The 16859-nt window shown below is 36.2% G+C and overlaps 2 protein-coding genes across 3 annotated transcripts; one reads left to right on the top strand and one right to left on the bottom strand.

The window, feature by feature from the left end:
• Nucleotides 1–2133: 2133 nt before the first annotated feature.
• Nucleotides 2134–9158, top strand: LOC109193780 (probable mitochondrial intermediate peptidase, mitochondrial). Of its 2 annotated transcripts, XR_002056342.1 has the most exons (18): nt 2134–2417; nt 2558–2639; nt 2773–2825; nt 2926–2980; nt 3416–3554; nt 3636–3690; nt 4027–4249; nt 5926–6021; nt 6536–6655; nt 6747–6872; nt 7018–7173; nt 7346–7462; nt 7599–7721; nt 7811–7878; nt 8015–8150; nt 8259–8424; nt 8582–8898; nt 9132–9158. XR_002056342.1 is itself a non-coding variant. In XM_019344590.1 (17 exons), the coding sequence occupies exons 1-17, from the start codon at nt 2146–2148 to the stop codon at nt 8827–8829; spliced, it is 2235 nt and encodes a 744-aa protein (XP_019200135.1). In that variant the 5' UTR covers nt 2134–2145; the 3' UTR covers nt 8830–8983. The 2 variants fall into 2 exon arrangements, 1 of the variants encoding a protein (XP_019200135.1); XM_019344590.1 differs by lacking the exon at nt 9132–9158 and having other exon boundaries at nt 8582–8983.
• A 5590-nt stretch (nt 9159–14748) lies between these two features.
• Nucleotides 14749–16303, bottom strand: LOC109193789 (protein EXORDIUM-like 3). The gene has a single exon (XM_019344600.1). The coding sequence runs from the start codon at nt 16034–16036 to the stop codon at nt 15020–15022; it is 1017 nt and encodes a 338-aa protein (XP_019200145.1). The 5' UTR covers nt 16037–16303; the 3' UTR covers nt 14749–15019.
• Nucleotides 16304–16859: the final 556 nt, after the last annotated feature.

The raw sequence follows: 16859 nt of genomic DNA, 5'->3' as shown, positions 1-16859 counted from the left end.
CAAACACTCACTTAGTCTCCCATAAAAAAATTGATAAAGAAAAGTCATATCATTAAGGGTATTAAAACTAATTAAAGTAAATGTAATCATGCTATATTTATTTGTAACTGTACATTAGTTTCATTTTGAAATTATTGGTTCACATAGTTGAATTATTTATTTATTTTATTTTATTATTATAAACATAAATGATATTTTACTAATTAATTTATGATATTTATCAAATTGTATTTTTTAAATATAGTGCTTTATCCATGCATTGCACAGAATTTTATTTTTGTTATTGTGAATTTAAAATAAAAAAAAATTAAAAAGATGTTAAAATGTATAATATAATAATATAGTTGGACTTTTATATATTTAGTCAAGTATCTATTTTCATAACATACAAAATTAAAATTTAAATGTTGTATGGTTAATATAATCTCTAATCATGTACATATTTAGATAAATTTATATAATTAAGTTGATTTATTTCAAATTGTATTAATATGTATATAAAAAAATCCTATAATATAATTTCATTAATTATAATTTATATTGATAGATTTATACTTAAAAAATTATATTTAGAAATTTAAAGAGTATATGTATGTATATTTAAAAATATTATAAATATTCATGTTTTGTTAAATTTATAATTTCATTTTTTAAATTATATTTCATATTTTATTAATTATAATTTAATGAAATTGTCACAAATATTTCTATGGAAGAAATCATATATTTCTCAATTTCATTAATTATATTAATTATAATTACCAAATTTTGTGGCAATTATCACAATAATTTCATTAATTATAACATTTGTTTTCTTCCAATATTTAAATACATTACCATAAAATTACCATAATAATAACACAAAAGAAAGAAAATAAAATTATGAGAATAATCTATATCTATATATAATTAAAAGTAAAATCCTCCTAACCAAGTTTATCCCCAAAACTTAGGGGCATATATATATATATATATATATATATATATATATATATATTGCATATTTTGTGTTTATATAGTATAATTTTTGGTATCAAACATTTGAATGGTAATAAACGGGGGAAAATGTCAACATACAAATGATAATTCTTTCATTACTATACTAATTTTAATGGTAATTCATTAATTACTACATTTCATGATGAGTCTCTCATCACTGTTCGGTACATCAATGATGTCTGGATTTCTGGGTCTTCCATTGTTCCTTTTGATCCTTATGATTGTGCCATTGTCAGTATTTTTTTTTTTTTTGGGTTCAGTACAACGTGGATTTTTTTGGGAGGTTTCTCTAATTAAATTTTTGGTTAAAATTTTACATTTCCTTTGTATTTTATTTTATTACTTTTTTTTTATTTATACTAATATGTGAATGGAGTAACACAAAATCTGAAATTGTATTTGTTATTTATTTCTTCTTTTTAAATAATATGAAAAAACCATAGAAACTTGAATGGCATGTACAAATCTCGAAATCAACATACTGACTCTAAGTTTCATAAAATCTTACAAAATTATCAAAATTACCGTCTTTATCATCCTCGATCGCGTCTCTACAATCTTCCATAAAAACTAAACCAATAGGGTTCTGTTTAAAAACTAAACCAATAGGGTTCTGTTACAAATGCTCTTCCTCCTCAATTTCCTTTTGTTGAAGCAGAGCCTCCTTAAGTATCTTCAAACTCATACCAGACGATATAAACTGCACGTGAGAATATAGTTAGAAAAATGTAGAAAATTCATACAAAAAGAAAGCAGAGAGATGAGTATGAGATTCTTTGATTAAAGAAACCCTTGTATTTATAGGTAGAAAATACTAATTCAAAAGAAAAGTATAATAATTTATTTATTTAAGAGAAAGTATAATAATTTATTTATTTAAGGTAATAACATTATTATTATTATTATTATTATTATTATTATTATTATTTATTTATTTATTTTCATTTGACATTTACTTACCAAATAAGTTTTACTACAAAAGTTTTGAGGGGAAAATTTGTTAGCAGGATTTTACTTTTATATATATATATATATATTTATATATATATATATATATATATATATATATATATATATATATAGATTGTTACAACGGGCCTCGCAAAATTAAACGTAAATTCGACGGGCCACCCGGCAGAGCCTATTATGCTTGAAACGTCACCAAACGGCCCCGTAACGTTGGGTTTCATCAGCATACAGTGCATCGTCCCAATCCACCTAGCTCGCGGCATTTTCAGCAGCGGCGCCACCATGAACGCGTTGATTCGGAGGTCCTCCGCTATTGTTAGCTGCAAATTCCACTTCTTCCACACTGCAACGTCCACAGCACCACTCATCAACGACACTGGCCTCTACGGATACCATCACCTGAAAACTGCCAAAGGCTTTCAACGATTCGCTGACGATGCTATCGAGAGGTATGCGAGAAGAAAATGGAAAAGTGATAAAAGCAAAAGAGTTGCATCATTCGAATTCTCACAGCTAGACTGATTGAAGAATTGTCCCGTTCACATTCTGTCATTCTGTTTATTGACAATAATGCATTTGAATATGCTAGGTCTAAAGAGCTGCTGAATCACATCGCTTCAATGCTGTCGGCTTCGGAAATCATTCGAACATTGGATGAAATATCCGATACTGTATGTTTAGGAGTTTAGTGTCTATGATACTGCTTTATGCGAAAAAAAAAAAAAAAAATCACACTGTTTCACTTACATGCTTGCACTTTACTTTAGAATTATAGGATATGACTGAAGTACTTCCATCTGATAGGTATGTTCAGTGATTGATGCTGCAGAATTATGTAGATATACACATCCAGACAGGTTTATATTGCTTTGAAATGAACGTATAATCCTAATTTCTAGGATGATCATTTTTAAAATGCTGCAGAGTGCAAATATTGATTTTTATTTACTTTTTTAGGGAATTTGTTGAGGAGGCAAGCCAGGCATCTTCCAGAGTTAACGACTTTTTACATGTAAGAAAGCTAGTGTCTTTATTTGTGCCTGAATGTATCTTATTTTTTGCAAATCAAAGCAATAGATGAATATTTAAAGCAACTATTTCAACAGTAGGCTTATTTGAAACTTTACTATAGCTGTTGCTGGTAACCCTCTTGAACAATAGGAGAGAAGAAAATGAAAGTTGATTTTTAGTATGATGTATAAACACCTAGTTCTTGAAGAGGTGAAGTTAAAAAGAAAGTAAAATTATGTGTTTCCTTGTAGTTTATGGAAATGAATGACATGGATCTCAATACTGTAGCTGCATGTCCTTCATTAATGATTAACCATTATCTCTGGAAGCTTGTTCTCATGTGATCTTGCATTAAACCTTTTTTTTTTTTACCTTTACTCTTGAAAATCCTCTATCAAAACAGTGTTCACAACATTTTTTGATTCTTGTCGTGCAGTACCTTAATTCAAATCATAGTATATACAAGGCAGTTTTAAAAGCAGAACGAGAAGGCAATTCACTTACCGAGGAAGGTAAAAGGGCAGCTCGTTTTCTACGCATGGATTTGGAGAATGGTGGAATTCATCTTTCCCCTGGTGCGCTTCCTATTAAAAATTGGTCTCTTTTCTTCAAATGCTCTTTCTTTCAATGCCCAAACATACCTGTTTGACCTACAGAAAGACTGGATCGAGTGAATCAGCTCAATATGGAGATTGTTCAGTTGTGTAGACAGTAAGTACAGAATCATATGTGTAATGTGTGTTGATAATTTGCCCACTTTGACAGAGCTTTGACTTTCATTACAAATGATATCCAGCCTACTGATCGTCAGGAGCTTGGTCTTTTCTAATGGCAATTATGTTATTCATCTGTCATTTGGTTTCTTCTACACCCATCACACACAATGCACATCATGACTTATATCTTAGGTCTTTCTGATAGTTTTTTGCCATCCTTCTGCATTGCATATGCATTCATCTTTCACTTTTTGAATTTTGCCGCTGGTCTACCATCTACTTGACTGAATACTTACAAGATACTTCTCTATGACACTGTTTTTTTTATCAGGTTTAGTACAAATATTGTCACTGACCCAGGTCAAGTGGATATATTTCCAGCTTCACGAGTTTCTAAAACTTGGCGCCACCTTGTCAAGCCTATCTATCGTTTTCCACGGAGTACCTCCAAGGAATCCATGTGGTCTAGAGACAGCCTGAAGGAGAAGGGCTTTAGATTGGTAACTTCACCAAACAATTTGCAGCACGTCCTTCAATGTGTATCAGATGCCGAGGTAACATTTTGAATTGTGATGCAGTTCTAAATAGTTAATTGCTATTTTTCATGTCCACATCCTTAAATTCTCTCTTAAACTTAGTGAAGGACATCCTACTTTTTTGTGCATGCCTGGTTATTAGAGATTTTTTTGAAAGCAACCATCAAAGGCATATATTAGAGATGAGCAGAAATAGAGTCTGGAGGGCTAGTCTCCCAGTACAAAGCAGGGGACTGACTAAAAGCCGTAGAAGCTAAAGTATGAGCTAGTAAATTGAGCGATCTAGGAATAAAGCTAACTAAACGACAATCAAACAATGAAATAGAAAATCTGCAACTATCAATGGCATAGCCGACATACGATCGAACTAGCTCCCCAGTCGAAGATAAACAGTGCTGAAGACTCGAGCAATCCGTTAGTAATTCAACAGACTGCTCCTCGCGATCTCTTAGCCAGGATAGGACTTCCTTACATGCAAAGGCCTCGGCCATAAGTGGGGAAAAACAAGGAGGTAACATAGCATTGAAGGCTGCAACATAGCCTCCGTTTTCATCGAATAAGACCGCCCCCACTGAGGCCTTGTTGGACGTAGGTAGGTAACCGGCATCAAAACGGCACGAGCGCAATCCGGTAGACGTTCTTGTGGCAGTAGCGTGCGGCTCAGCTGTGTGGCTCGTGGTTGCAGCATGTGAAGGCACGGCAGCAAGGTCCGGGGGCGCAGCTTGAGGTGCGGCAGTGGCGGCAGCACCAACGGGCAAGCTCCTTGCGTTGGCAACCGGATGGGCACCAAGCCACGCTTGCATGGCGGCAGTAGCGGACGCCACGACCTTCTTTGGGGCCGGAAGACATGCATCCCAAACCGCACCATTCCTTGCCTTCCAAATAAAATATAGAATAGCAGTTGTGAAAAATATTTCATTAGAGTCTAGAATACTCAAAACTTCTTCAAACCAAGAATGAAAAATATTTGTCACAAAGGTAGGGATTGGAAGGTGGGATTCTCTCCAAATGGCTCTTGCAAACTCACACAACACCAAAGAATGCATTTTGTCTTCATGCATGATACCACACATGGCACAAAAAGGATCAACCTCTACCCTCTTTATAAGCAAGTTTTTAGTAGTAGGGAGGATATCATTCAAAGCTCTCCAAAGAAAGGTTTTCCATTTTTTGGGATTTTAAGTTTCCACAAAGCTTGCCATTTTTCAAGAGTGTCTTCCCTACGAACAAAATTTCCCACAATGACTCTATAGCCGCTCTTAACAGAATAGCAACCTTTTGGGTCCCCGAACCAATACCAAGAATCTTCCTAACTTGGCGAAATGGGGATTTTAAGTATAGGATCCACATCACTTGATAAGAAAAGATCAGACAACCTACTATACAGCATTTCATTGTGCAATAATGGGCTTTTTTTTTTTTTTAATGCTTGGTTCACAAATTGGAGCAAATGGCAGCTTTTTGAATCCTCTGTTTTGGGGCTCTTTCATAAGCACATGCCAAGTGCCAAAATTCCGAACCCAAGTTGACATGTCTCATCCTCTGAAAAGGAACACACTCAATCCATATTATGCTTTGGATAACATGTATAACATTCAATATCCTTTGCACTGAGCCACTATAACTAGATGGAAGCTAGATTACCACATTGTTTATTATTCCATCTATTTTGTCAACTTCTGAAATGTGTACAGGTTAGGAAAATGGCATATATCCAGGGAAATTCTGCCCCACGCGCTAATCTTGAGGTTCTTGATAAGCTTATTGCTGCTCGCCACGAATTTGCTCAGGTTGCATTTCTGAAAGCAAATAGGCCTTTAGACCTGTTGATTTGTTATGCTGAAATCTAGGATCATATTTGAATTACCATATTAAATAGCACTCAATTATTCTATAAAAAAAAAAAAAAAAAAAAAAAGGGAGAGAGAAGATTTTGATTCCTCCATTCCTTTATTATTTGTAAAGTATCATTTCATTTTTCCGTTATATTTATAAAGAAAAAAAAAAGAGAGAATCATTTGATATATTACTTACCAAAAAGAGTATCATTTTATTTAATTTATATTCTCATAATCCATAATGTGCTTTTATAGTCATTAACTGCAGATTTTCTGTGATCTTGCAATTCATGTGCTCACTATTCCCGTCCTCATTTCTCCATCACTTTGAGTGGGATCTTTATTTATTGGGTTCTCATTGTGCATTTTATGGGGCCTAAATTTTTATTGGTACCAAATTAGTTGGCCAACTAGTAAGATATTTACACAATTTTTGTTGCCATTAATTTTTGGGGCTAGCTTGCAGATTCTGGGGTATAAATCTTATTCTGCATTTTCTCTACATTCAACTATGGCTGCATCACCGGAAGTAGTCTTTTCCTTTTTGCACGAGATGAGCAAATCAGTTAGAGCCAAGGCTGACATGGTATTTTGTTCAAGCTTATACAGTATTTCCTGCAATCATTCTTGATGCATGTTTTTCATAAATTATACTCAGATCATGATGCTTTATGTAGGAATTTAAGGCAATTGAGGAGTTTAAGAGAGTGAAAAGTTGTGACCTGGGTGGAGGCTTAGAGCCATGGGATGAGGGATACTTCACGTGGTTGATGAAGTCTTCTGCATACAACTTGAATTCCTTGGTAAGTGGAATGTCTTTGTTTTTGTGAGTTCACAATAAATATATTTTATTTGTCTTCTCTACACAGTTTGCCAAACTATGAAAATATGAAAGTTACTTGCAAAGGTTATTCTTATACAATGTATTTTCCTCTCTCAATCTTGTAGGCTGTGGCATCATATTTTCCTTTAGCACGATGTATAGAGGGCTTAAAGGTTTTGGTTGAGTCACTATTTGGTGTGACATTTAGACAGATACCCTTGGCCCCTGGTGAATCATGGCATCCAGATGTGATAAAAATATTACTACATCATCCTAATGAGGTAATATTCTTTATAGAATACTTGTACTTATGTACTGGAAGTTATATCTCTCATCAAACTGATTTTTCTTTCTAAATTTATTACAAAGGGTTCACTAAAAGCACACTTGTTTTTACTGTTAGTCTTTTCCACCCTTTTATGCTTGAACTGATCCATAACATATATATGTCAGGGTGAATTGGGCTACTTATACCTTGATTTGAAATCAAGAAAAGGTAAACATCCCATTTGTGCCCATTTTGCTATCAGAGGAGGACGTCGCATTTCTGAGACAGAGTACCAACTTCCTGTATGTAAGATATTTATTCTACTCTTTTTTTTCATTATTAATATATTTTATTATTTAGACTTCTACAACTATAGCTTGAGGTTTTTTTTTGGGGTCCTATTTACATGCATTTTTGTATATGCATGATAACTTGCAGATTGTTGCTCTCATTTGTGATTTTTCTGGTCCAAGTTCAACATCAGTTATGCTTAACCAACTTGAAGTAGAAACACTTTTTCATGAATTCGGGCATGCTCTTCATTCATTGCTCTCAAGAACGGTATTGGATAGACTGCCTTTATATTCTGTAGTGGACACTGCTTAAGCTTCATCATTTTGATGAGTTTTACTTGATGATTGTTTGTCTAGGAATATCAACATTTTTCAGGGACTAGAGCTGTTCTTGATTTTGCTGAAACACCTTCAACACTCTTTGAGTGAGTATAACATACCTTCATTTCATCCCGATGTTTTAGAATAACAAAATCAATGATTGGAGCAAATAGTGTTGGTCCCAAAAGCCACCTTGTTGCTGATTGTTAATTGTGATGTCATTTACCTTGGTACCTAAAGGCACTTTGCATTGGATTATCGGGTTTTAAGGACATTTGCTAAGCACTACTCAACTGGTGATGTCATACCAAAAGAATTGGTAGAATCAATGCTTGGAGCGAAAAATATGTTTGCTGCAACAGAATTGCAACGACAGGTTTGTTGTTCTGGGCTTGAAATTGTTATTTATAAACATTTGTAGAGTTTACTTGTAGCAGGATTTGGAAAGCATTCACCTGCATATCTTCTTTTGTCATTTTATCAGATTTTCTACGCTTTAGTTGATCAAACACTTTTTGGAGAGCAGCCATCCTCAGTCAGAGATTCAATATCAATTGTTGCTGATCTCAAAAGACAACATACAAGCTGGAAACATGTGGAAGGGACGCATTGGCACACCCGATTTAATCATCTTACAAACTATGGTGCAGGTACACCGTACACTACATGCTGCAATATACAGCCAGTAATAAAACTGTCTACTTGTTAGCCTAAAGTTATATCTAACCATGGGAATTGATCATGTCTATGAGATATGGGATACATAGCCTAAGTCATGAGATTTATCTGACTAAATTAAATCTACAGGTTACTATAGCTACTTGTATGCAAAATGCTTCTCAGCAACCATTTGGGAAAAGATATGCCAAGAGGATCCACTTTCACCGGCAACAGGTTCAGTTCTAAGGATGAAGTTCCTGCAGCATGGAGGAGCCAAAGACGCTACTAATATATTGAATGACCTTGTAGGAAACAGTATTACAAGGCCTGCTGGTGAAGGCGTAATACCTGATGTCACAAGCCTCTGCAATATGTTGGAGCTAACCAAATGCTAGTAGGAAGAGATCCCCCCACTTGATCTGCCAAGAGGGGTGGAGAAACCAGCAATATGTTGTCACATAGAGGTAACTTTAGTACTTCTTATACTGAAAACAAGAATGCAATTTGCACTTTCTATATGGTATGCCCTTCTCTGATTTTTTCCTACAACCTGCAATTTGCACTTTTTATTAATGCCAACTATATGGTATATTGGTCTGCCCTTTTCTCTGATAATTTTCCACTTTTTCAGCCTTACTGTTACTGATAATGCTGGAAATAGGTCACCTTCTAATGATACATTGTCTACTGCATATAGGAATCCTCTGGTTTTGATAGTAACTTCACATGTAGGGAATTGATTCTCGTATACACCCCATGGAATGGATTCACATAAAGTTAAAAGCAGAAAAAGAAAAAAAAAAATTGAGATGAAAGCAACAGTTCCGGGTTGATTCCTGTTTGGTTGGCAGCATAAACGTTCAGATTTGGCCCTTTCAGGAGAGCCCTTTTCCCAGTAAGCTGTCTTTGATGTCTCTTATTGGCGCAAAGGTGTGGTAAATTGACACTATTGAGCTATACCCTCAAGACTAATTAACTCCTTTTGTCATTCTCGGCCTCCCATTCCCCCTTATAGTGCCCATCAATCTCCGTCAATTCCAGAATAATATGCCTCCCCTCTCCCTCTATTGGATGATCCAATTCCAGGTCAAAATTAGCCTAAAATTTATAATCCTGTCCCTGTCATCCGACCCGAATCTGATCTGGCTTTAGAATGGGGGTAGCGTGGCCGATCAAGATTGGTGGCACTAACCCATCACCAATTAAAGCTGTTAAGTGCATCATTATATCGGTTTTATTGGCAACGCAATCATTTTTGTCTCTTTATAATCATCATTATGGAAGTCGAATAGCGGTTCAAGGGAAACAAAGGGGTTTAAATTTCATACATTTCATTCTCTTCGTTATATGAAAATTTCAAATTGGATAATTAAATTTCTTTTTAACTGATGGTGAGGTCACTCAATTCATGGGCACCAATAATTTTAAGGCACATCATGGGGAAATATTAGGAAAAAATTTAGAGGGGAAAATATCATCTTCATTCCCAAATTGGTTTTGAATAACTAATGACCAACAATTCAAAAAGAATGGGAGATTATATTCATGAATTGAACTAGAGAAGTTGGGAGAATATTTTCAATTTTTTTTTTTGTTTATAATCCTTGCGTAAGCATTTTAGATAATTAACTAGCGCTTTTGGTAGAACTAGTCCTCACGAATAATTCAATTTATTTTTGTATGGTAAATTGTGGACAAGAATTATAAAAGAATTCATATATCAAGGACAAAAAAGTAATAAAATTATCCCTAAATTAAATTTAACAATAATTTAACCTTAAATTAGTAAAATCTCAATACAATTATAAACATAAAAATCATGATGCAAACAAAACAAAAAAAAAAGTTTAGACCCATCCATTATTTTACCAGTCACGGAAAGATGCCTTACTTGCAGGTCAAAGAACAGCCTCCTTTAGGCGCCCCGTGCCTTTTGCTTTTGACTTAGAGGACAAATTAGTGTTTGTTATAAGTAATTAAGAATCCAATCAATATACATTATGTCACACTTTAACTTTCCCCATACTTAATTAGGTGAGAGTAGCCTCGTTGTTTTTTGTTTTTGTTCTTTTGTTTAATGACGACAAAATTTGTCATTACCATTTAAAAGTGTTTCATTTTTGTGTAATAGTAATCAAATCACACAAGATAAGTAAATTGCATTAAAAAAATTACATGATATGGGCTTAATCAAAAAAAATATTGACAATAATTAAATTCGTGATATTCTAATTAAGAATCGTGATTCACCCATTCGATCACTCCATTCGGAACCAGCAATCTCATTGTTATGTGATGGGTGGATGGTTTCTTTATTTCATAGGGATAGCTAAAAGTAAGCATTCATTTGTCTTATTGGGTTTGTAGTTATAGCGGTGGTTGCTTAATTTTGTAATGTCATCTCGTCAAATACACGTCTCCTCACTATTTGCATTGATTCTTGAAACTATTCTTGGAGAATGATAAAAGGTGTTGTGATACATCACATTTGTATAGTAGTGTGTCAAATATGATTGAGATTATCTAAAGAGTAAAACAATTGATTGAATTGAAATTACAGAATAGTTAATTAATTTAGAAGACTTTTTTTATTAAAAAAAAAAATACTCAGTATAATTTGATGAATATATTAGGAATAGAACCGGAGCAAGTCGACCCGAAAAAACAGAACAAAGATGATTTGGGTAGACGCGAGAACCCAGGATTGAGCTCCATACTTGACCCAGGCCACCCAAGCCACGACCTAGCTAATCATGCTACGGCTAAGCCCTAAGCCGGGTTTGGCCTAGGCCTCGGCCAAGGGGCCTCAGCTAGTACAGGGGTCCGGTTACGAGATCATGGCGCGGCCAAGGGTTGTTGTAACCATTCTCACCTTTTTAGGTGGTGGTTAAAAGGCTTCTTAAGTATAAATAGCAATGTATTTGTCCTATTGAAACATCTTCATCTTCATTTTCTAATCAATTATTGTAATAGCATTGCAATCTTTGTAATTATTCTACAACATCACTATCAATACAATCATGTCCCCGTGACATGCATTTATCCCGTTACTTTGCTATTATTTTCCCCTTATTATCCATTTATATTTTTCTTTAATTATCGGGTTTAATAATTCGGACCACCCAAGTTTATTAAATCTATCATAATTATATATATCATACATAATATAATTGTATTATGTAGTATTAGTACCACTATTAATAGTATATTTTGTTGTACTTAATACTATTAGTATTATTATTCAATATTTAAAAGTCGTTAAAACAATACATCAAGATATAATAAAACATTTAACACTGATGGCCTATTTGGTACAATGTAGTTTGGTTGTAAAAGAATTGAAATTCAATGAAAGCTGAAATTACATTGTTTGGTTGGAGGGAATTGCAATTCCGCTGAATTGCAATTCCCTCCTTTTGCTGAATTACAATTCATGCCTCCACCCTAGGAATTGCAATTCCATGCTTTGTGGAATTGCAATCTCATTAAAAAATACCAATTTACCCTCATTAGCATTATTATATTAATATTATATAAGGGCATTTTAGTATTTATTTACTTCTTCCCTCTCAATTCTTCATCACCCTATTTCTTTCCACCAAACAATGTAATTTAAATTCCCACTTTATTCTTTTCCCACCGAATTACAATTCATTTCCCCCCTAATTCCTTCCTTCCAACCAAACGCCCCGTGATAGTGTGACAGGAGTAGAGGTCTAGAGTTACACTATAAGACAAGATTAGAAGATGAAAATGTATTATTTGAATGAGTAAAGGTTCAATCGGTCAGCAGATAGCAATATGATCAAAAGCAAGATTTAAACATTTAGTGCACCGAGTAATAGTGACTGAAAGATGATTCTCTATATGAACATAAGTGCATTAATTAATATCATATGGGATCTTTCAGTATAATAGTTTTGTCATGTTTAGTCCTAAACTTTTAAATTGATCACATGTATTCTTTCTATTTTCAAATTCTTACTATTTATGGTTCAAGGTAACCACCTATGATTTTTCAACTTTCAAAATTTAATCAACTGTGATTCTCCACCACCCCCATCAAACAATATTGATATTTAGGTGCCCGCATGAGCAACTTAGTGGTGTGAAGTTTAAAAAGAATTGACCATGGATTGAGTCTCATCAACGACAGTGTGGGAGTAATCTCTCAAAGTGAAGATGCTCCTTATACGTAGTAAGCAAATGTTTAGCCCCGTTGTGCTCAGCTGAATTTTCAAATGCTCCGTCAAATTGGAAAACGGGGTCATTAGAATTAGGAATTCAACTTTTGAAAAAATATTGACATTTAGGTATTGACTTATTAAATAACATTCCTTAGAGCACATATATGAATAATTAAATCAAATCATCAATCCACGAGCCACTTTGTTAAAAGAGCCATTGCATGCACCTCACTTTCATTTTGTTTTTGTATTTAAGAAAAAAAAAAAGTAAAAGAAGAAAATAAAAAATAAAAAGTTCGTAAAATTGCATCATGCTTCATTCAATACCTTCATTGCACCAAAACCAATACATTGCCAAACACTAGGCAACAAAATCCTTGGGGCCTTTGCCCATTGGGATTTGTAATTTGTAAATGATTACCCAACCCTAAAATTTGCTAGCATTGGGAACTGCATAATTTCATTTGGACCCCTAAAAGTCTACCTATTATTACTTCAACGTCCTTCTTTATCTTAAATTTGCACACATACCCCTCATACATATTTTTTTGAGTAAATACTAAAAAGGTCCCTCAACTATAGCTAAATTCACAAATTGGTCCTCAATTTTCAATTTTAACTAATTTTAACACGATTTGGTCCTCTGTCTATTTGACCGTTTGTTGACCGTGATATTTGAGGATATATATGTAATTTCATCGCCGCCCGCTCTCATCCGCTGCCGTGACACAGTCTATCTCCCAGCTACAAGCCACTGCCCAGCCGCCCTCATCTACTGCCATGACACACTCCACCGCCCAAACACCTTCGCATACTGCCACGACACAATCCATCGTCCAAACACCTTCTCATAACTCATCATTGCCGGCGCTACAAGCCAATTTGCAATCTTCATCAGGTCCAACGCCACAAACAATCGTGTTCGACCTCAAACAGGCCTTCGAACACTTCTGCATCAACGCCGACGGTCGCGCTGTCATCAACGATATCTAGAAGAACCTGCAGCTCTCGTGGGAGCACATGGAGGTCTCCAGGATGACGCTGCACCGATTCGGAAACACGTCGTCTTCTTCGCTCTGGTACAAACTCAACTACATTGAATCCAAAGGGAGGATGAAGAAAGGCGACAGGATTTGGTAGATTGCTTTTGACAATGGATTCAAATGTAACAGTACGGTCTGGAAATGCAACCGGAACCTTAAAAAACAGACGATGGACCATAAAATTACATATATATCCTCAAAAATCACAGTCAACAAACAATCAAATAGACAGAGGACCAAATCGTGTTAAAATTGCAAAGTTAAGGACTTAATTGGTCAAAATTAAAAGTCGAGGATCAATTTGTGAATTTAGCTATAGTCGATGGACCATTTTGGGTATTTACTCTATTTTTTAAATACTATTAACTTTATTACAAGAGTTAATTCCAATGAAGGTCCCTTGTTTTTGTGACAATTCTAAATTTAGTCCCAGATTATTGTTTTTGTCATTTTACATCCTAGACTGTTGTTTTTTGGACACTTTTAGTCTTTCTCATGATTTTTTATATTTTTAGTAAAGGCATTTTTGTCTCATCATATTTTTCTTTTGTTATTTTTTCCGGTTTCAACCAGTTTAATTGGTTTAGAACTTTAAGTAACCTCTGATTTTTAGTAATCATATTTTTCAATCAATTTTTAGTAAAGTCCTAAACCAATTAAACTGATTGAAACTGAAAAAATAACAAAAGAAAAATATGAAGAGACAAAAATACCCTTACTAAAAAATCAAGAGAATGACTAAAAGTGTCCAAAAAATGATAATTTGGGATGTAAAATGGCAAAAATGATAGTAATTTAGAATTGACACCAAAGACAAGGGACCTCCGGTGAAATTAACTCTTATTACAATGTAATATATGTTCATAACTAATTTCTCAACTGATTAAAATATAAAGAATTAATACGACCCCACTAGAATTCAAACTCATAACTTTCGATTTGAAAGAATCACTTCGTGACACTAAACAACTCAAATCATTGGCATACCCCTCATACATACAAACAACCATTTTTGTTCAAAACTCAATCCGAGAAGTTTTACCATCCAAATATTTTTACCGAATTGGATAAGCACGTTACCATATACCATACAAAAAATTACCATTATAGCCTCAAATTTGAATACCATATTTCAGAGCATCAAATACTCCGTACATAATAACGGCGTGAAATGGATAAAATCACAACAATTTACAACTGTACAAAATGGGTATATACAGTAATTATTACGGCGTTCAATTTAAACAAAGCTTAATCAACTTAACTAATTATCCATTATCAGAGCATAACGGATTGAAGAAAGGAAACTGAAATGGAACGCCCAAATTACCAAAAGCCCCAATTATATCACGAAATTAATCGAGCGCATTGGGGCCAGTACAGTAATTCAAAATGGGGTTCCAAACCCACTGCACTAAGAACCTCCGCCTGACCCCGTTCATGTTATACGTGGCACCATCTGCGCCGTTCAACATCTGGCCGGTGTACGACCCGCCGCCGCCGGTGCCGTAAATCCCCTCGCAGAGATCGGCGATTTCGACGGGGAAGCTCGGGTCCTGGCCGGCGTACCACGCGTTCACCAGCGGGTTCGTGGAGACCTCCGCAATCTCGTGAGCGATCACGCTTATCATCCCGTCCACCCCGGCGTTCCCGTTGGGGGATTTTAGGGGTTTCAGACCCGGAATGTAGTCGGGTACGGCGAAGGGGTAGGCGCAGATTCCCGGGCATAATTTGGCGGAGTTTCCGACCCAGGCGTACGGCAGCGTGTAGCCGACGATGGACGGGAAGGTGAAGTAATGGAAGCCGCAGACGTTGTTGCAGAAATCCTGGACGTACACGTCGTCGGAGGTGAGCAATAGGTAGACGCCGCTCTTAGGGTTAGTGGGCAACGGGCGGGAGGGCGCCGTGACGGCGGATTTAATCACGGACTGGACCGTTAACCGGGTCAGGGACTTGCCGTGGGAGTAAAACCGGTCGTTCTTCTCGGCGCCGAGGATCACATTCCGGGAAATATTGGCGCCGGTCTGATCGGTGTAGAGCCGGACCGTCTTCCACCACCCGGCAACGGACGGCCGCTTAACGGCATCCGCGGAAATAGCGGAAATGAATGCCCGGATAATCCGCTTCTGAGATTTGTCCCACCGGCCGTACCAAATGGGATAAACCGTTATATTCGCGGTAAGAACGGGGCCCATGTGGTATCTCAGGTGAACAAACTCCGACGAGCCCTCGTATTTCTTCGACCCGCCGAAGATCAAATCCGTCGAGTTGGGCTTCTGGGCGGGCCACGGCCGCCACCCATCAACCCCGAACGGGCCGGCGGAGAAAATGAACATTCCGACTAGAACGACGAACACGAAACCCAAGCGCATTTTAGAGTAGAAACGAAAACGTTAAAAATCACAGAGAGATAAAGAAAGAGAGAGAGAGAAGGAGAAGGAGAGTACAAAGGTTTGAATGGGGAGAGTGGATTCTTAAAAGTGGTGGAGCTTAGCTAAGGGGAGGCGGGTGGGGCCTACCGGGATGATGATGGCGACGGCGGGAGGAGTCGCCGTCGCCGGATCACCTGTAAACAGTGAGGCGATGAGCGAGCGCGGGAAAACGGGGAGGGGCAAGTGGGGGGAATTCGTAGTATGTAGTGTACGTGTAGGGTTTTGGAGCAGAGAACAAATAAGCACGGCTTCTTCATTAAGGACGCGTTTGGTTTCTCACTTTTGGGATTCGAAGCTGCGCTAAACTAAAACCACTTCGCTGCGCCATTGCACCCAACACGTACCTGCCATCACCTATTTCACTCTCTTTTTACCATTTTCACAACATTCGAGGTCGGACTTTCATGTGTAATTGTCCTTGTTTGCTAGCCCAATTTGATTCCTGTGACTGCTATTCTTAAAAATGATGATTTTAACCACTCTGTTTGGCGTGAGTAATAGTGCACTCTAGTCCCTTGAGAGAGGTTGAGAGTTCAAACCCCCCTCATATGAAAAAAAATTGATCTGGCCAGCACTTTTTCTCTTAATTAGGTTAGACCGATGCGAACTATGATTAGTCTAAGTATGATACGGGCTTAATTGAGTCTTCTACAGTTAAGACTTGCTCAGGACACTTCGTGGTCTGAAAAACAAATTATGATGATTTTGATCTAGGAAGTCGAAGTCATGATATTTTGATACGAGAATCATACTCTACTTATTT

Source organism: Ipomoea nil, unplaced genomic scaffold, assembly GCF_001879475.1.
Source record: "Ipomoea nil cultivar Tokyo-kokei standard unplaced genomic scaffold, Asagao_1.1 scaffold1932, whole genome shotgun sequence".
Lineage (NCBI taxonomy): Eukaryota > Viridiplantae > Streptophyta > Magnoliopsida > Solanales > Convolvulaceae > Ipomoea > Ipomoea nil.
The sequence above is the reverse complement of the archived record's forward strand: the minus strand, read 5'-3'. Positions and strand labels throughout refer to the sequence as shown.

Excerpts from the sequence above, each read along its gene's own strand:
- LOC109193789 (XM_019344600.1), bottom strand. The coding sequence starts at position 16,036 with ATGCGCTTGGGTTTCGTGTTCGTCGTTCTAGTCGGAATGTTCATTTTC.
- LOC109193780 (XM_019344590.1), top strand. The coding sequence starts at position 2,146 with ATGCTTGAAACGTCACCAAACGGCCCCGTAACGTTGGGTTTCATCAGC. Across the intron at positions 2,418-2,557 it reads GCTGACGATGCTATCGAGAG|GTCTAAAGAGCTGCTGAATC; the intron begins GTATGCGAGAAG and ends TGAATATGCTAG. Across the intron at positions 2,640-2,772 it reads TGGATGAAATATCCGATACT|GTATGTTCAGTGATTGATGC; the intron begins GTATGTTTAGGA and ends TCCATCTGATAG.